This window comes from Manis javanica, chromosome 7 (genome assembly GCF_040802235.1).
Source record: "Manis javanica isolate MJ-LG chromosome 7, MJ_LKY, whole genome shotgun sequence".
NCBI lineage: Eukaryota > Metazoa > Chordata > Mammalia > Pholidota > Manidae > Manis > Manis javanica.
In genome coordinates, this window is record NC_133162.1 from 32,549,958 (window position 1) to 32,571,201 (window position 21,244).

Consider the following 21,244-nt stretch of genomic DNA (forward strand, 5'->3'; position numbering starts at 1 on the left):
CCAATATTTGCTTCCCTAGTAAGACTAAGCATCTAAAAATCCAGGATCATACATTATATTCTTTCTATTGCAAACTTAGTACACAGCAGGTGTTTAATACAATTGTTGTCTATTTGAAATACTAAAGTAACTAATTGTTCTGGCAAATACATGACAATTGTAGGTTGTATTTCCCTAGACTCATAAAATATTATTACTGGGTTTACATAAAAATAAAATCATAGGTTCAGATAGGTGGAAGACAAGGAATGTATTTTAAACTCTTGCTTTTTCAAAGTTAAAAATTATTTTTAACAAGTTTTTTTAACTTAAGCATGAACCTTTGAGAAATACATAACTTATTTTACAAGAAGTCAACAATTATTTTAACACATATATTAGAGGTAGGAAAATATCACTCTACCTGAGTCCATTTTTTGGCGCTATTCTGCATCTGAATGGCTGCAATACAGCTGAACAGCTTTTCTGATGTGATATCTTCTGGTAATTTAGTTAGAAACTGTGCTATATGAATAAAGTCCATCTGTAGGAGAATATCTTCATACAATCGAAGGATTCCTAATCCAGTCCTAAATAAAAATTCCTCCCCATCTCTGCAAAATACATCCCAGACTCGACAGGCTAGATCAAGTGGTAGTGATTTGCTATATAATGTGAAGATCCTAAAATCAGGGAGAAAAACAGTCACTGAAATTTTCACTCACTCATTAAATAAGCATCTCTATATAAAAATAACAGTGCTTATTTAGGGAAAAAAGGCAAATAAGATATGGCTCCTTCCTTCAAAGAACACAAGTAATGGGAAACTAAGTAATAAATAATGAAATTATGTGAATTTATAACCTTACATAGAAATACTGACCTAATACAAACTAGAGTGGTAGAATAGCCTAGTGGTTAGTGGTATGGACTCTGAAATCAGAATGTCTGTGTTTGAATCTTAGATTTGCAACTTATCAATCGTGTTACCTTGAGTAAAAGAGTTACCTTGCTGTGCCTCAGTTTCCTCATTAGCAAGCAAAAGATGATACTACCTACCTCTTAGGATTGTTCTGAAAATTAAAGGAGTTAATAAAGTAAGGTATTTAAAAGTACCTGACACATAAGAAATGCTCAGTAAGTTACTTACAATTATTGTATGAGGAACTCAAGTATCATATTTTAGTAACCTACTCAAAAGTAACAAAATCTTAAAGTCTGACCTCTCTCTTTTCTCTTCTCCTTCCACAAATATCCACTGTCTGTTTTTTCCCTTCACTATGCTGTACTTAATACTTCTTCTAGAGCATGTATACATACACTCCAACAGAATCAGCAAAATGGTTTTCCATCTTTTCTGACAATGTCTGATCATGTAATTCTTTATCCACCAGTGCTTCAGAATGGCATTCTGTTTGGGAAGTAGGAAAGAGCAGGTGCTAGACAACTTCTTTTGAAACTGCCTTGGCAAAGAAAGTGCACATTTTTTAATACAGACTGTGTTTATTGGAGGTAGTGCTGATGAAACCTGAGAAAGGCAATGGAAAGGCTCTTCCACTCCCCCACAAAAAAATAGCACTGCCACTTATTTATTCCTCTTTTTTCTTGCACAATTGATTCTGGAATTTGTATGTAATGAGTTCAACAGAGTCAGTGAAACAAAAGTCCATGTCTACTTCTTCTTAAATTATAAATACATATTTAACTGCATAACAAAAAGCAAACTCTTGGAGTAGTACAGAGAACACTAGCTCACTGTTCAAAATGAGAATGGGTATCAGCAATGCCTAGGCAGTTTCTTGTACAGAGTACTCGCATATTATTAGGTCCATCATCCTCCTTATATCAGTTGTGTTCCTGATTTGCCTCATATTCACACTCCTTAAGACTGAAAACTGAGGGTTTTTCCCCCTTCTTTACAGATTTAGTATTCAACCCTGGTCCTTTGTGTTCCACAATATAAGACTCTTCTTCTACCATTCCTTGGGTCCTTCCCAGAGGAACTCTAATGTTCCTAGTGGGAATAGAAGAGAATACATTTAAAAATAACTTAGTTTGTTTAAAAGCCTAGGTAAAAGAAGGCCCAAACAACTGGAAAGATACCAGATTTGATCAATACCATTAGTTATTTTTCTATTTAACTTCATATCATTTACTTGAAGCCCACTATATTTTGAATGATTAGGATTTAAGGTTTAAATGTGTTGTATGTATACTCTTAACAACCATGTCAAAATCATCTACTCCATCTCTTTAGCAAAATTCACCCTCCCCACCCCCCCATTCTATAATCATCTGGCTATTGCTCACCAGAGCCTTAGGCAAACCCTCCAGCTAAAAATGGAAGGACTGGAACTATAAAGGTGAAAATACATCAACACCTAAATAAAGCATCATTTCCCTGTCAGAAAGCCTGAAAGCCTTGAAAAAACAAAGCCCTTATTAAAAAAAAAACAAGCCTCTATCATAAGTCCTTGTGTATTAAGAAAAATAAAGGAATTAGCAACTTTAAGACCTCAGTATGTACATCATCACTGAATGAGAAACATGTATAACATCCTCACTGCAACTCAAGATACAGATATAATTAATCCCATTATTGGTAGGAAACTAAAACAAACTGAGGGATTTTGATTTCAACCCAGAGTCCATGTGCTTAATCAAATGCCTCCCCACAAATATGTGGGGAGTTTCTCTATTTATAGGGAAAGGTTTTTTATATGTATGATCCTGTGCATAAGATTTACTCTAGTTCTTAAAAGACACAAAAAGTTATACATTGTTTCCTCTTAATTATTGTACTTTATGTATGTTACGACTTACCAGTCTATCAAGTAGATGTCTGGTGTAAGACTGTAAGATTTGAAATGAAGAAAAAGTTTGGAGAGATTTTCTTCAAAAAATATTTCAAATGTTGCAAAATATTTCAACATCTAAAAACATAAATATCAATTATCAAAGAGTATATACTCTAGAAATAGAGAAATAAAATCCTTAATATCATCAATTAACAAAAAATCTTGCTTAACACCTCTGAGAGTCTTTTCATCAAGCATTCAAAAAATTAAATCAATGAAAAATTTAGATGATAAAATTATTTTAGTCTTCTAATTAAAAAGAGCATTCAGACCATAGCAACTGGAAGTCAAAGGAAAACATGATTCATTCCAAATGTCCATACCATGCTGTGATCCACACGGAAGAAAGCCAACTGACATGGCTTATTCAGGAGATTTGCAAATGCAATGAAGGCATCTGCCTCTTCCAAATTGAGAATGAGAACTGCTGCTATGAAGGACATCCCTTGGACCTTCAAAGGGAAAAGAAATTAACCAAAATATGCTTCCAATAATAATTCTACACAGTTTTAGCATATTCCTGAAAAATTAGTGTTATTACAAAGTAGAATTAGCTAAGATTTCTTAATTTCCCAATGAAGGTAAATATAGCGAAGGTAATACCCACTAATAATTATGAATTCCCCCTAATTTTACATTCCTTGTTGATGTGTTGTGGCTTAAAAAGTATTAGGAAAATTTTTGGAAAAAAGAAAAAAAGTATCAACTTTTACTTGCAACAAAAGCCAAGGACCTCAGTGTACTACCTAGTTTTAATTTTCTCTCAGTCTGATGTCCTTCAAAGAGCACAGCATCACAAAATTTAATGGAAATTAGGTAACTGTTTTCGATGTTTAATGTTTTGGCATATCTGTCTGAGGTAGAAAGTGAAGAACTAAAAATAAAAGATCTATGAGAAGTGCTGCTGAAATTCCAAGAAAGAAGAGAGATTGTGGGGGAGTTAACATAGTGAAAAACAGGAGGGCGAAATAAGGAAAAACATTTCTAAGACAGAAAAGAAGTAGGAGTAAAGACACATAAGACTAGCACACTTGGAGCACAAAATTTATAATAGGAAAAATTAGAAGTAGGATGTATATATAAATTGTGAAAGATCTTGAGTAAAAGGCTAAGCTCTAGAAGTGCTTGCTTGTGAGTTATGGGGAGCTATTGTATATTTCTGAGCAGATTAATGATATGGAACTAATGTAGAAATATTCATTCTTTAAAAAAGTTAGTTAATCAAGTACTTATTTCTGGTAGGGGTTTGTATAATAGACTTACAGAGAACACTAAGAATATTTGCAGTGATACTTCTGTCTCTTATTCCCAGCCAAATGTTTTTGAAAGGTTTGCCTATAATTACTATTTCTACTTTTTTCAGCTCCCTTTAAACTTCCAGCATGCTTCAGCTGGATGCTCACTCTACCACTATACTGTCTTGAAACTTCTCTTGCCAGGATGACCAATGTCCTGGTATTAATTATTGAAAAACCCAATGGACACTTTCCTACCCTCTTAGCAGAATTCCCTTAGCTCCTGTGATCCACTATTTCTTTGTTCTCCTACTTCTCTGGCTTGTGAGTGCTCTTTGCAGACTCTACAGTAATTGCCTATTTGATTTTCTAGAATATAAATTTCATGGGGACAGAGCCTATGGTAGGCAGAATGATTTACCCATGAAGTATCTAAGTCCTTATCCCCAGAACCTGTGAAAATGCTACCATACCTGGCAAAAGGGACTTTGTAGATGTGATCAAGGATCTTGTATTAGATGGGTTATCCTGAATTATGTGGGTAGGCCCAATGTAATCATCACAAGAGTCCTTATAAATGGAAGAGGGAGGCAGGCGGGTCAGAGAGAGATTTGAGGACGCTACACTATTGGCTTTGAAGATGGGAGGTAGGGGATCAAGAGCCAAGGAATGTAGGGAGTCTCTAGAGACTGAAAAAGGCAAAGAAACAGATTCTTCCTCAGAGCCTCCAGAAGGAACACAGCTCTGCCAATACCTTGAACTGAGCCCAGGGAAATCTATTTCTGTCTTCTGATCTCCAGAGCTGGCAGATAATGAGGTTGGGTTGTGTAAAAGCCACTAAGTTTGTGGTAATTTGTTACGGCAACAATAGCAAACTGACACAGTAGGAAGACCACATCTATTTGTTCACAATTTTATTCTTAATATCACAATATTTGCTGAATGGGTGTAAGGGGCAAACTGCTAAGTATCTGTAATAGAAGGGTAGCAGAGCAAATTTAATTAAACCTAAGATGCTGTTTACTGTAGGAAATATTTTATATACCACCACAAAGAAAAAAAAATACTGCCAATTAAACAATGACAATGCTTTCTTAAAATTTTTATTTTACACATATTCATAGTTATTTAAAGCCCATTCAAATTTATCATATATCATTCTTTTGTATATATGAAAAGAAAATAAGAAAAATAAAGTTATTCCTGCAATATCTTCAGAATCCAATTTTTCTGAATAGTCTGTATTATTTATCACCTTGTAGTGTGATATACCAAAACAGGCATGTTGTTGATGTAGTAGTTTTATAAAAATGTAACCTAAATCTAATCATAAGGAAATAATCAGAAAAATACTGCAAAAATTATCAAGAAAGGATCACTGTAAAAACAGTTGGGTTTGACTCTTCAAAAGTATCATTGTTGTGACAGAAAAGGCTAAGGAACTCTTCTAGATTATAGGAGACTAAGGATGTAACACAACTAAATGCCACACATAACCCTGATTAGATCCTGGAAGAGGGGTGGGGTGAAGCTACTGTAACTTTTGTTAGTTTGAAGTTGTTCAAAATAAAATAAAATAAAATAACCCACAAACAATAAAAAATTCATATATAGACTACCCAGCTGAAGAAAATAAAACTTTACTAGTTGAAGAACCTGTGTGACCCATCCACTTTCTGTTACTTGATGCCTCTGTTCCTTCCCTATGCCTGGCTAGGATATGAAGGAGATCATCTGTGTACTCAGATTCCCCATTCTTTGTTATCCATGCATATATGCACACAGATCTTTCTTATTTTAGAGGTTTTACTGATAATCACACTATAGAGAAACAAAGAGTTGTAGTGAAAAATAAATGAAAGTTATAAAGTTTACAAACTTCTCATAGTAATCTCTGAGTCCTCGTCTACTGTTTCAGATTCCTCCTGAGATACTGGGAAATTCAGTTTGTCTTCTTACTTCTACTTTTATTATATACTCACCTCAGAGCCACACTATACTGCAGGCCTAGTTCACTATATGTGCATACAAACAATCCAGGCAAAATAATAGCTACCTATCCCCTTCTTTCAAGGAAGAAAACTTATGACAGAGGACCTACAGACAGGTGACTCTCAAGACCCAAAGAGTTGTTTTGTTTTGTTTTTTTATTAGGTTAATGGTTTATTTATTTTTATTTTGGTATCATTAATATACTATTACATGAGCAACACTGTGGTTACTAGATTCCCCCCATTATCAAGTCCCCACCACATAACCCATTACAGTCACTGTACATCAGCTTAGTAAGGTGCTACAGAGTCACTACTTGTCTTCTCTGTGCTATACTGCCTTCCCCGTGCCCTACCCCTTACATTATGTGAGCTAATCGTAATGCCCCTTAATCCCCTTATCCCTCCCTTCCCACCCATGCTCCTCAGTCCCTTTCCCTTTGGTAACTGTTAGTCCATTCTTGGGTTCTGTGAGTCTGCTGCTGTTTTGTTCCTTCAGTTTTTTTCAAGACCCAAAGAGTTTTAGAAGTAATCTACAACCATTTCCTCACAGACGTAAACTAATACATTTCAACAAACTGAACAACAGTGGTCTTAAACTTGGAAAAGCGTACCCTAGAGATTACATAACGGCTCTCCAAAGAGTACACTGTACACCATCATAGATTATTTTAAGGGACTCCATTCTCAGATCCTCAATTTACTTATGTTTTCTAGAAAACTTACTATGGTAAATTGCTCTGAGGCATGAAATGTGAAACAAAAAGATAATTCCAAATATTGTTTGGGTAAGCCTTTGGCTTCCAATCACATATATGAATAGAAATATGATTGAATTCCACTACAAGATAGAATAGAGATGAGTAATAACAATTTTCATTTAGTGACCACCTCACCTCTTCCATACCACACCTTTTATCAAAGAATGCATAGCTGCTGAGGAAGTGTCCCAAGGAGAACAAAGGAAGAAAACAGCAATATAGATTGGTGCCCTTCATTCTTTTAAGTATAACGAGTGGGAAATATTACCAATTTTTTTCCAGATATACTGAGTAAGCTCCATAGATAAACTTTTACACAGTTTATTTATAGATTCAGTGTGTGTTTTTCATTAATACAGTTTAAAAACCTATTTTGTCAAATAACATCATAAAATATGTATTCCAATATAGTTTATACTACTCTTAAGTCTGATTTGTCTGACTGGTTTGCCAACAAGGTGGCATTATAACTTAGGTTATACTGCAGTCATTTACATAATTTTAGTTAATAAACATACATATTGTAAAATACTAATGAAGAGCTTGTTCACATATTTTTCTTTAAATGGATGATATATATAAAATCATAGTGTTTAAATTCTTTTGGCTATATTTTTTTTTAAAGAGATATGAGTTGAGTTTCACTTAAAAATATCAATGTTTATGGAGTACTAAACATTAATCCTTTACAATTATACTCATGGTAAACATTTTAATGTCAGCTTAAAAATATGAAGATGTTACATAATGTTTTTACAATTCACTTAAGAGAGTTTAGAATCTATTTAAACTGCATTTCCCCCATAAGGACTACCTGACCATCTTCTTTAATACTACAGCCAGCCCCATCCTCAAACTTGGCACTTCCCCCCTCTTTATCATGCCTTACTTTTTTTCCATAGTATTAATCACCTCTTAATATAACATATGATTTGCTTATTTTGTTTGTTGTTTATTGTCTGTCCCCTTCTAAACTGTGAGCACCAGAAGGGGAGGAACCTTTCATTTGTTCATTGAGGCATCTCAAGTGCCTAGGCAATGCCTAGCATATAGCAATAAGCACACAATAAATACTTCTTGAGTGAATAAATAAATAAATTACAGATGAACATGCAACAAAACAAAGTAAGTTGATGAGACAGCCACCCTATTGTAAGGTCTCTATAATTCTTCTATTTTAAGACCAACATGAGAAAATGAAGGTTTTATGATTTCTAGTAAAACGTGGTAAATGGAACACTCACATTTAACTGTTTTCTCCCAAATCCAACTAAAATGGCAGTAAGAAAAATACTAACCTAGAAGGACCAAGAATATGGAAAATAATATAAACAGTAAATAAAAGATGTCAATAGCATTCTAGAAATTTTAGTTTAACTAAATGGAGAATGTCAAAACTGAAACCTCTGCAGAGGGAGCCAATAAGCAGCAAGCCAATTCAGGAGCCTATGAAACTCAGGGGTAGGGCTAAAGCCAGGACTGACTGAAAATCTGTGAAAGGAGCAAATCCCCTCCCCATCCTACATGGACAGGTATCTATCGTTCCCTCACCCTGACAAAGTATGAGAGATGTACCTGTGGAGGCACAGTCAGGCAAAGAAAGGAAGGTTTAGGGAGAAGGGGAGGAGGCACCACATCAAGAGAGGTGGCGGTAAAGAGCAGTTTACAGACTGAAAGGTGAAAACTCCAGCTACTCTCCCAGAAGCTGGCAGGCAGCCTTGTTAAGTCCCTAGTAGGAGATGGGAGGTTTCCTCTCTGGGTAAGTTGATAGGCTCAAGAGAAAAAGACATCTGGGAGCTCATACAACATATAATACTTTGATAAGATAGATAAAATGCTTATATTCAAAAAACAGATTGAAACAAATACTTACATAACCAATGTCAGGCCTGTAACATGTATATGCCCCTAAAATACTATGTAAGACATCATGATATGGGCCACCCTTAGGAGAGAAAAATGAAACATCAAACTATAGAAATAACGACTCCTAAGCTTATTGTCAAATAATTAATATGTTAATAAACTTCTGCATTTCCTAAATGACTAGCTTTAGTTAGTAAATTTTATCATTGTCAAAAATATTCTAAATGTACTCTGCCAAGTTATCTTCTAAAGAATAAATAAATAAATCTAATCCTGAACAACAAAAAAGCCAAATAAACTCATCTGGTGGATGCAAGGTATATGATTTGTGTACAATTTTAAATTCTAGATTTCATACAGTAAGATCTGTACAACTTCTAGATTTGGTACAGTAAGATAATGATAAGAACAGGTGTTTTGTTTTATATATGTAATTTCAGCAAAGGAAAATTATCAAGCTACACTGTTAAGTTTATTAATTTTAATCTCAATGATAATTTTCATCTTACTTTATCAATCTACAGAGAGGAATTCCATGTATAAGAGACTTGAGTCAAATATAAAGTACATATAAAATGTAAATTTCTCATAAGGTATAAGCAGCTCTGTATCAGCCTCAGCACAAAAAAGTAAACCATTTTTTCCTATTTTAATAATAATACTGAAAAATTTTAAGTTGTGGGACAAAGTTCTTTTTAACAATTTACTAGGCAAAATGTTAAAATTCAAATATCTTACAGAATAAAAAGTAAAACAAATTCACCTCAATGAAAACTCATCAAGTACCTACTACATGAAAGGTATTAGCTGTTATGCTAATGGCAATACATTTGGTCAATGGAGTAAAATAACAGAAATTCCTTTAAAATTTTCTTACTAGTTTCACACTTTTTATATAAAGGTCCCCAGTTTTTTATGTTTATCTTTTAAAAAGTAATAGCTATGCATTTAGAGAGTTTGTTCCCTTGAATTAAAAAAAGCAGTTACAAACTGGTTAGACCCTCACCTTCTGGAAGATGTAGAGAGATGGAAATGTACGGGATATGTCCAACTTAATTAATTCCAGACTGGCCTCCCGATCAGCAACAGATATACCTGCATTTATCATGTAGGTAAAATTAAAATGATTACTTGGCTGTACCCAGTTCAATTTTGTAAGCAAAGAATGATCATATTGCATATATGTTATTTAGGTAAAGTTAAAAGCTGAATAATCAAGAAATTTAAAGAAATGCCACATAGCTTTTGATGGAACTTCGAGCCTCTTATATGAAGAAAATATCATATACTTATCAGAAAGTTTTTTAGTGAAAGATTTCTACTTCTAGTTTTTACAGAAGGTAGGGGCAGACTATCACTCCCACAGTAACAACCAGGAAAGAATAAATTTCAAATATAACATAGTTTTTTAAAAAGGCCGAAAAGCAATGGACACAGAAAGTTCCAGAGGATTTAAATGCCAGAAAAAGAGGAGCCTTTCCTAGGTGAGTGGAGACCAGGGGCTGGTTTTCTTCCTAGGGGCATCTACACCAAGTCTGGTCATGGGCTCAGGACTAAGCTTGCCATTGACAAAGGTACTCTTGCTTGGGGAAAGAGAAACAAGAAGAGCTTTTCATGGCTAAATAAGCTTTTTGTGGCTAAAGGATGTGATAGGAATAGGAAGAGCCTGAATGTGTATCTGGTTTACCCCTATGAGACTTTTGCTGAATGCTAAGTGTAGTGCAATAGGGCAGCTGGAAAGGCAGAATGAAAATCTCTCCAAATCACATGATTCCTTGAAGAGTGTCTCATTAGATGAAGGAGCATGTAGTCAAAACAGGAGTTCCTCCCATCAAGAAAATTGAAACCCAGGATGAACTAAGTCTATTTAAAGCTGCAGTAGTGCCCTAACCTAGCTCAGTTATTGACTTAATTGAGTTGATAATCCAACTGCCAAATAGAAAAGAGCATGCTTCCTTGACAGAGGAAATAATCAGCTTCAGTTTATACATTCTTTTTATATGTAATGACTGATATACAATTTAAAATTTTAAGACACAGAAAGAAATAGGAAAATAGGACTTATAATCAAGGGTAAATAAAGCCAGCCAATAGAAGTAAACCTGCAGAATATCCAGTATTGGAATTAATGAACAGGAACATTAATGGAAGAAAATAAAGGAGAAGATGGGAGTAAATGTATGGGGTGGAAAGAAGAACAATTCCCACAGAAAAACAGAATCTACAGAAAGAACCAGGTGGACATTATAGAATTTAAAAATATAGTATCAAAATTAAAGACTCATTGGATAGGTTTAATAGACTGGATATAGGAAAAAAAGAGGATTAGTGAACTTGCTTATAGGTAAATAAAAGTCATCTAAATTGAGGTACAGAAAAAAAAACTTGTAAGAGACTTGTGGGACACTCAGAAATGGTCTAACATACTTGTAATGGAGTCACAGAAGGAGAGAAGTAATATTTGCAATGATGGCCAAAAAGGTCATTAAATGACAATTGCAACTTATAAACACCCAGGAAATAAGAAATCAGTAACTTAAATAAAACAGTACTTTTGACTGGAACATTCAATTAATTTCTATTAAAAGTGCAGCTTCTACCATTCAGTCATGACAACATGTCTCAGAAGTAAATGCTTATAATTTTTATTCTTATACTTTCAATACTTTATGAGAATAAATTTAAAAATAATGAAACAGCTAAGGCCCTGCCCATATAAAACTTCTTACATCTTCATCTTCCTTGCACTTTCAGTTTCCCACAAATAGCTGACATAGCTAGCTAATAGATCTCAGGATATTACATGTACCCTTCCCAAAATCAACTCTTCTCTCTAACCTTGTGTGGTCATTTTCCTCATCCTACTGTTTATTTTTCTAAAACAGAAAAGAGCATTCAAGGAATTTAACTGAGTTGTTCACATACTCATAGAAAATCACTGTGAGATATGCCCCAGTTCTCTATTCTACGCTGTGTTCATTTTTAGAGTTTTACTTACAGGCAAGTGAAGAGGGTTTGCTATATAAGTAGAACAAATACAGAATGAAAAGTGACTGGCAGAGAAATAACTCCCCATTATTAAGGACAACAGATGGTTGAATAAGTTTACCTAAATTTAATAAACTATGATGACACAAAAAGTGTTCTGTTTTCTCCAAAATGGTTAGGGAAAAAAAATGGTGAAAGTGGAGGGAAAGATGGGGGCTATGAATGAGCGAATAAATGAACAGAGATTAAGGCATGATAAGAATTATAAATAATATAGTAGAGTGTGTGTGCAAGTGAACAGAGAGACAGGAGATCACGAGTGTGAAAATCATCTCTCTTTAAGTAAGAGTTGGCCTAAAAATACTTCATCCCATTACTCTTACTGTTGTGATTAAATCCTGGGCTCTGGAATCCAACCAACCACCTGGGTTCACAGCTTTACTGCCTACCTACTTGAACCTCAGTTTCCTCTTTATTGTTCAGGATAATACCACTATTATCAACATTAAAAGTTATTAAAGGGTTGTTAACATTAAAGGAGAAATGTATGTAAAGCAATTATTACAGTTCTGATACATAGTAAAAATTACACTAATATCTCCAGCAACTGTATTTTCATCCAGAAATTTTCACTGAAGAAAAAAATCACACCTTCAGTATCATTCTCTGAACTTGTTTCACTGAAGCTTTTCCAGCGTTCTTTTGCTCTTGAGAGGAAGATTTCATAGAGTTCTGGGGCAGAAAAAGAACAATTATAAATAGTAAGAAATAAATTAACAAATTTTTATTTTTACTCTTAAACATAAAAATATTATTATGGATCAGGTCTCCTCTGTGTTGCAGGCATCAAAAAAATGTGCAAATTCAAGTACTTGACTCTATCAAAACTATTCATTGCACAACCAGAAAGACAGCAAAGAACAATACTGCAAAGTGGTCACCCAAATAGCTATAATATAGAATGCATGTATGCAGGAGGAGACGCTTCTGCTAAAGGAGTATTATTAGAAGAGCAGAAACATCCTTTTTGGAGTCAGTCAGACCTAGATTCAATTCAAATTCCAGCTCTGACATTTACTACCTGTGGAACTTGAAGAAAGTTACTTGATCACTCTGAAACTTGGTTTTCTTCATCTGTAAACTGGAGAAAAATAACACCTACTCATGGGGTTACTTATGATTAAATAACTTATGTAATGCTCCTGACACCATATAGACACTCCATAAATGCTAGTTCTTGCTTTCCTTCTCTCTTGACACTTGTTTCTCCATTATGACATTGCCATCTAAAGCTACCTAAGTTATCCAAAGCAACCTAAACTTCACACAGATTTGGCTAGAGGGCCTACATACAAAAATCTCTACCTCTTATCTTTTTACTTTAAGTGTCCAATCACTTTGAGACTGCCACTCTATGTTTCCATATGCAGGATCTTAATAAAACTTTAAGAGCAAAAGGAAGTGGAAATTTTTCTTTATTCTCAAATTTTAATTGTCTTTACTTTCTAACTAACCACTACAGATATTTTAAATTACACAAAAGCAGTAAATTTCAATGACAGAAGAACAGCAAAAAAAATTTTGTACCTAACACCAACATTTATATATTGTCCCAAATACCAAGAACATTTTTGCTTCAATTAAACTTTTTTAAAAATGTGTGTTTTTAAAGCTAATACATGAACATAACTTTTAAAAAATTCAAATAGTACAAAACAGTATAGAGTGAGAAATAAATTTCCTTCCCTCACATGTAACTATGCTTACCAGAGCTCAAAGATGAAAATATGAATGCACAAGTATATAGACATGTATCTTCCTTAACAAAAAATGTGGCAACATATTACAGCATTCATCTGCATCTTATGATATTATACTGAAAGTTGTTCCATATTAGAATAAATCTGCTTTAGTTTTTATTTTAACAACTGCACAGTATTCCAATGTATGACTGTATAGTACTAAGTATTCTTATACTACCAAGAATCATATATTTCAAGCAAATTGATTTTTCTGATACTTTTCTCTCTTCTGTTCACTTTTCATTACTACTGTTTTAGGAAGCAGAATTAAAAAAGAAATCAAACTTAAAATTTCTATTATTTGTGTCCAAGTCCACCAATGATTTTTATAATTTTAAAATTTAGATAGAATTTTTTTTGCAGTTACCAGGAACCAAACTGAAGTTAGCACCTTTTGATTTCAAGCTGACTCCAAGCCAGGTCCACTTTCACTATTCTACTAGAGTATTAAAACTGTCTTGGAAGAAGAAAGACTTACTGAACAAATCATCACCTTTGGAAGCCACAAAATTGATCCATTAATAAAAATGTAGTAATGTACTTTAAAATATCAAAGGACATCTTTCCAGGGAAAGTTAGAGTACTTATTTATAATAAGGGGACTTGCATCTCAGTTCAATTCCATACTTAATTCCACGTTACACTTATTTTGAATCTATAAATGCAGAACTTAAAGCAAACTTAAAGATGTACCTTGGACTTGAATAGACAATACTCTGAGATTAGTGTATGTTTCACTTTCTGATTTTCTGATGATGATATTGCATATACTCTCAGCAAATTTTGCTTTCACTGTAATTTTATATTATCAAAAATAACTGTTAGAAAAATCCTTTGAGATAGCTAATAATCTTACTCCTATTTTACAGATGAAGAAAAATAAGGCTTCTAGCTTTTAAGTAATTTGCCCAAGGTCACAAACCTAATATATAGTGGAACCAAGATTTGAACCATATTTTACTTAATTACTATCTTATGTGTAGATAGTAATTCTTAGTTATTATCCCTAATGGCTATAAATTTCATAATTTAAAAAATACAACAGGTATAATGAAACTATTAAAGTCTTTGAAGCTTATTTCTCCCCATTTATGACACTGCCATCTAAAGCTACCTAAGTTATCCAAAGCAACCAAAACTTCACACAGATTTGGTTAGAGGGCCTACATACAAAAATCTCTACCTCTGTCTTTTTACTTTAAGTGTCCAACTGAGAAAGTAAAGTTCTCAAAACTAAATTTACTTCAATCAAAATTTAACTTGCTTACGACCACTAATGAAAAATAAGAGAATGAGTATCCATTCCATTAATGAATATAGAATTGTTTAGTGGAGAGGGAACATAAAACTACACTGAAAATAAATGACCCAGGGATGTTACAAACTATAAATTTAAGCTTAAAAAAGAACTTTTCAGTTATATTAATTACATTAATCACACTTAATACCAACTTAGCCAATATTTTAACATTTATCAGGATACCTAAGATTCTAAAGCCAAACTTTTCAACAAACCTGCAAACAAAACAGAATTTCAAATAGCATCACCTCATCTCTATGCAAAATCAATTCTTACGACTTCTAAGAATTACAATATGTTCAACAATCTTTAACATCAAAGATTTTAATTATCTAATTGAAAGTTCTCACTATAATGTAAAAACATTCCCTTTTCATTTATTCTAAGCATAAATGGCAATAGAAACCTTTGTTTTATTTAGAGAAAACAGTTAAGTCAGGTAGATGTTAACCTTTTTTTGGGGGGGGGGATTCTGAGGTACTGTATTCTTTCTTTTACTTTTATTTTGTATTTTTATCAAGGTATTATTGATAAACACTCTTATGAAGGTTTCACATGAAAAAACAATGTGGTTATTACATTCACCCATGTTATCATGTCCCCCCCAATACCCCACTGCAGTCACTGCCCATCAGTAAGATGCCACAGTCACTATTTGCCTTCTCTGTGCTACACCGTCTTCCTCATGATTCCCCAACATCATGTGTGCCAATCATAATACCCGACAATCCCTTTCTCCCTCCTTCCACCCCTCCCCTTTGGTAACCCCTAGTCCCTTCTTGGAGTCTGTGAGTCTGTTGCTGTTTTGTTCCTCTAGTTTTGCTTTGTTGTTATACTCCACAAATGAGGGAAATCATTCGGTACTTGTCTTTCTCCATCTGGCTTATTTCACTGAGATGTTAACCTTTTTTAAGCTGAATTTAAAACTTAATTCTTTCTTTAAATTCTATTTTTAAAATTAAGAAAAAGTCCAGTTAAACTATATTCATTATATTTGTGAAAATCAGTTTTAAAAAGCATACATAATCATGTCATTCAAAGTTGGCATCATTTTAATATTAAAGATAAACATTTAGATTTGTTATAATTCTGTCCAGTTATTTATAATGCTGATTGCTGCAATGAACATCCTTGTAAAAAAGCTTTTGCACCTAATCTTGATAATTTCCTTAAATTCTTATAAATGGAATAGGTCAAAGTATTTCTAAATTTCTTTTAGTCATACTGTATGTTGGTAACTCTCATTCATTTTAATTACTTTTGAGAGGTAAGAAAGAGTACTTTGCTGTTCTTTTAACATATATGTCACTGATTTGGCTATTACTAGGAAAATTAATAAATCATATTGAAGCCAAACTGTGGAATACAGTGCAGCTATAGTACACTTGTACGAACTAACATGGAAGGATGTTCAAGATAGATCATAGTGTAAAAAAAAAGAAGCCACACAATAATCTTATAACATAAATTTCTTTTTTTGGAGGAAAAAAGAAAGGAAGAAGAGAAGCCTTAAAAATTATCATATGTAGATGAACATATTTTTTATGTGCTTACAAAAAAGTTGTGGAAAAGCATACACCAAATTGCTAACATACTTATAGTAGGATCAAGAGCAGGAGTTTGGGTGGAAGAGGGGGAAGGGACATGTAGTTTGTACTGCTGCTTGACTTTTTTTCAATAAATATATAAATAACAATTTTTAAGCAACCATAACAATATTAATATTATTATTCTAGAGTCCCTAAGCCCTTCAGTGGTACCAGTGTCTAGCCTTATCACTGTCACTCAGACCCATTTAGTACATTTTATTATTAACTATTTTACATTTTCCCCTATTTGATATTATACTAATTTTATCTTTTTAACTTTTTTAAAAAAAGTTCATCAAAACTACTCTACATTTTACTCATATCCTTCAAGGTTTTAAGAAACCTAAGAAAATAAAATAACTCCATGAGAATCTTCTTCCTTTTGTTTTTTAACCTTAAATTTTTAAAAAAATACAAAAAGACTGCTTTGGGTAGAAATGCAGGAAAATAAATTTCTAGTCTTCTCCCAATATTTATGTTTTTTTGAATAAAGGGGAAACTTTCCCACAATCAGAGTATTTTATTTTTCCTTGTTTATACTTATTCACCCACTGCTTCCTAGAATCCCAGAGGTTTATGCAGTTACCTACAGGTAAGATATTTGGATGACAAGAATATTACTGATGGTTGTAAACTAAAAGAAAACCCACAAATCTTATTTATATAATATGAAGTATAGTAACTTAACTTAAATTGTACCAGGTTTTAGAGGGGGCAGGAAATGTAGCATGCTCTTAAAATGACATTATGTATGGTAATGCCTTTTTAAATGGCCAATCTACTAATCTGCTTTGTAGCTCTGGAGATGGCTATTTGTATGTGTGGGAGTAACTGAATATAGAATACAAACCAGGAGTGATATTTAGTTCATTTCCTACAGCTAGACTCCAAACTTTCCCACGAACACTAGGGGGCAATCCCTGCCACCACAATTCTCGAACTCTTCTTGTACTACGCCTAGAATTAAAGGGGGAGAAAAAAGGAGAAAGTTACTTTTTATAACAAAAATACTAGTTGCATGATGGCTTACCTAGCCTGTGGCCAAGTGACTGAATGATTTTTAGGAGCAGAGAGAGTTAAGTGTGTGATGCTTTCTTTCCCTTTGGTTCATGTGTGTAGATACAAAAGCCTAAAAAATACATAGTAAAGAGGACAACAGTAATGTAGAGGGAACTGCCTTTTATAGCTGCAATTTATATTATGGAGACAATGAAGAAATCAGAAATATGTGGACTATTATGAAAAAACAAGGTAAAAGGAAGAACAAAAACAGAAAAACCAATTCAATACCAAAACGAAAATCACACAGTACTCAGGACTGTGAAGGCCCTGGTCTTTGACTGACTGTAGCCTGCTTAGGAGTGTGGGTGGGCTTTACAATCAGATAGACCTTAGTTCAAATCTGGTTTAACCATTCATTACTTGTATAACCTTGGGCAAATCACTTAACCTCTCTGACCTTAAGCTCCCCTGTAGATAAGTGGGAGTAAAGGTTGTAAAAATCAAATGCAATTACTTATGTAAAGAGCCTAATATAGTATCTATCACATTGTGCCAATAATCAACACATTTCCAACACATCTCCTACAGTAGGCATTGCAAAAGACATCTCCTACTCTCCAGTCTAGAGAGAAAATAGGGATGTACAAATATAAAAATAAAAATAAAAACCAAAGCAAAGCAAGAGGTACATTAGTTTCAAAGTGCAATGGGATATTACAGATGGAAAGATCGTATATACCATCTTCTCTTGATTATGAGAGAAGCATATTAAGAATCACTTTAACATTTAACATTTAATTAATGTATCGTACAGTGAATGTACATATATAATTTAATATTTTCTTTGCAAAAACCTGCTATTACATCAATAGTACATCTTGCAACAGATGGTATGTTAGAATCAAGAAAATACGGTAACTAAAGAAATTAAAAGTTTTATGGATCAACTAGCATTTCAGATGGGACTCAAAGGATAGGTAAGATTTGGACAGGCATAGTGGGTGCTCACTATGAGAGGTAGGTATTAGAGACTGAAGGATTTATAAAAGCAAAGGCACAGAAATAAGCACGAAATTTTTCAGACATTGGTTAACAGTGTAATCTAGCCAAAGCCTAAGCTACATGGTGGAAGTAATAAAAACAGAATTGCAAACATGAGATCTTTGGAAACAGACTGGAATTCAGGAAAAGTCTGCTTACTTACATTACTTCCCAATTGGGCAGTATTTCATTGATCCAAATTACCATTGCACTTGCAATATTTTCTTCTTGTTTAAATCGTTCTTTCATTATCTTTTTTCTTTTATGTGCTTCTTTAATTTCTGTTTTAAAGAAGAATGATTTCAATACAAAAGAGCTAAATCAAAACACCCTTCTTCTACCTGTCTACAGAAGATGCTTTCTCAAAAAGAATACTCCAATAACAAGGATGGAAGGAAGGGAGGGAGGGAAGGAGAGGAGGAAGTAAAGACAGGGAAAGAGAAGAGGGGGAAAAAGGAAGAAAATGAACATGATTAAGATAATTTTAAAGTAATATTTCCTCTTCTACAAATGGAAAAAGGTCAGAAAAATCATTTAAATAATTATTTTATCACACATCCTGTTTATGCCTAATCAATGAACTGAAAATTGTCATGAATTAACTATGTAAAAAATAACTGTGAGCAACTAACCAATACCCTTTCTTCATACAAGAGGTTTATGAATTTCCTCACGTAAAATTACATGACATTAAAAAATGATGTTGCCAATGTTATTACTACAATGAACCCTTTCTGGTATGTTTTACTCTATGAATTAGATTGAAATAAACTCTCTAGCACACACATAAACACAATACCCCTCTGAAATCAGAAGTCAGAATTTTGAAAAAAGAGATGCCTCAAAAATAGACAAGTATTATATATATATGTATATAATTTTATATTGTATATATATATGTATATACTTTTAGAACCAGTGGGGAATTAAGCAATCAGCTAGCCGAACTGTTTTCTAATTGTTTCACATGTGCCTCAGAAACCACCTTAAGGGGCAAGCAGCTCAGCTTTCTTTCATTTGTTTTATATACTCAGATTCTATGTTATGATTTCTTTGGAAAGGTTCCATTGCTTTAAAAAAAAGTGCTTATGGTGAGGATTGAAAGCCTGTTCCCATACTCAACAGATGAGGAAACTAACATTAGGTCTATGTAGAGTGTTACATCCAGGTAGTGTCAAACAGGATTAAAGCACTGACCTTCTCATTTCCCAATTCCAAATTATTTCCATCATATCATGTTGTTAGGTTTGTGCACATATAAATATCTTATATACTGATGAAATAGTAAAATCAATGTTGAGAGTCAGTTAAAATTTGTTGCATATGTTAGAAATATTTCAAAGTCTGTACAGTAAAATAAACTCAACCAATGTGTAAATAATTAGGCCTTTTAGAAAGCTATAACTGGTCGTATAGGCTTACTAAAACATTAAAGAACTAACTTCATTTCCAAAACAGTGCCACAAAATAGAACTGTATACTATGATAATATTCCATTCACTTGGTCAAAGAGAAAAATCAGTTGTTAAAAAGGCCTATGTCTAAAAATATATACAGCTGTGTAACATTTTCTAAAACATATCCTGAATTGACACAGTTAGTACATAAATACTGTTATATTATCCTTACGTTATACTTTTTAGTTGGAGGGGAGAATGAATGAATAAGTGTGGGAATTTATACACATGAGACTATTTGTTCATGTGCCTGTCCAAAGAGTATGACTGGGATTCTATAAAGACACCATTAAGTCACAAAAGAAGTTTTAATTTTAAATCATAATCTCACAGCCATATAGGAAGTTACCTTAAAGTGTTAAAATTATTAAATTATAAGATACCAAAAGTTTAAAAAAGAAGTGAATTTCATGAGTAAATTCAAGAATAATATCTTCAATTCTAAGTTAGTAGTAGTCCAAGATTTATGACTATATTACAAAGTCCATCATAGATAGTCTGTTGCCTTTCTCCTCATATATTTTTTATAAAAGTACTTTCAGAAAAACTATGATTGTAGTATTACATTTTACTTCTCTTTAGGTACAGATTTAGTTAGAAAAATAAGAAATCAGCATCATCTTAAAGACATACTTGATCAATTTCACCATCTTACCCTCCTGTTGAATGAAATTAGTAAATCAAATATACTAATTGGAGTTAAATTTTATACCTCGTTTTTTAGCCTCAGCCACCATCTCATCATATTCTTGTCTGTGACGTGAAGCTTCTTCCATGGATTTTGCAGGAAGATTTCTGGGAGAAAAAACAATTCTTAAAACAATTTGAAAAAGATTTTTAATGTATTAACTTCTTCCTTTTTATAGCCAGATACAAAAAATTTCTGACCTCATTTCATACATTAATGTTGAAAAGAATTCTACATTTTAGAAAAGAATTGGAACACAGACTACTAATATTTGTTATATATGTTATTATATTTATGTCATATGTATATTTATATATTAAACATGTCAGATTTCAGCCAATATTTCTAAGTTATTTGTTAAACTCACTACAGGTTTTTTTTTCTTTCTTTTTTTTTTAAAATTAAGGTACCATTGATATACAATCTTATGCTCAGGTTTCATATGAGCAACATTGTGGTTACTACATTCCCCCCTATTATCAAGTCCCCACCATATACTCCATTATAGTCACTGTCCATCAGTGTAGTAAGATGCTATAGAGTCACTACTTGTCTTCTAACTGTGCTATACTGCCTTCCCCATGCCCACCCCCATATTATGTATAATATATAATTATATATTATATACAAAAAGCTCATTGTAATGCCCCTTTTCCCCCTTCTCCCTCCCTTCCCAGCTCCCTTGCC

General features: G+C 33.2%; 1 protein-coding gene across 8 annotated transcripts in view; it reads right to left on the reverse strand.

Annotated features, from left to right (window-relative positions):
• TBC1D12 (TBC1 domain family member 12) overlaps nt 1-21,244 on the reverse strand; it is a 141,457-nt gene that overhangs the window by 4,154 nt on the left and 116,059 nt on the right. For 7 of the 8 annotated variants that reach the window (XM_037015737.2, XM_037015736.2, XM_037015738.2 and 4 more), the window contains 9 exons: nt 20,582-20,664; nt 18,576-18,693; nt 17,220-17,326; nt 12,330-12,410; nt 9,697-9,785; nt 8,698-8,769; nt 3,161-3,289; nt 2,803-2,912; nt 404-662 (listed from right to left, as the gene is read on the reverse strand). In XM_037015737.2, the coding sequence (XP_036871632.2) occupies nt 404-662; nt 2,803-2,912; nt 3,161-3,289; nt 8,698-8,769; nt 9,697-9,785; nt 12,330-12,410; nt 17,220-17,326; nt 18,576-18,693; nt 20,582-20,664 (1,048 nt within the window). The remainder of the gene's footprint in view (nt 1-403; nt 663-2,802; nt 2,913-3,160; nt 3,290-8,697; nt 8,770-9,696; nt 9,786-12,329; nt 12,411-17,219; nt 17,327-18,575; nt 18,694-20,581; nt 20,665-21,244) is intronic. The other variant, XM_073240655.1, reaches the window with a different exon arrangement.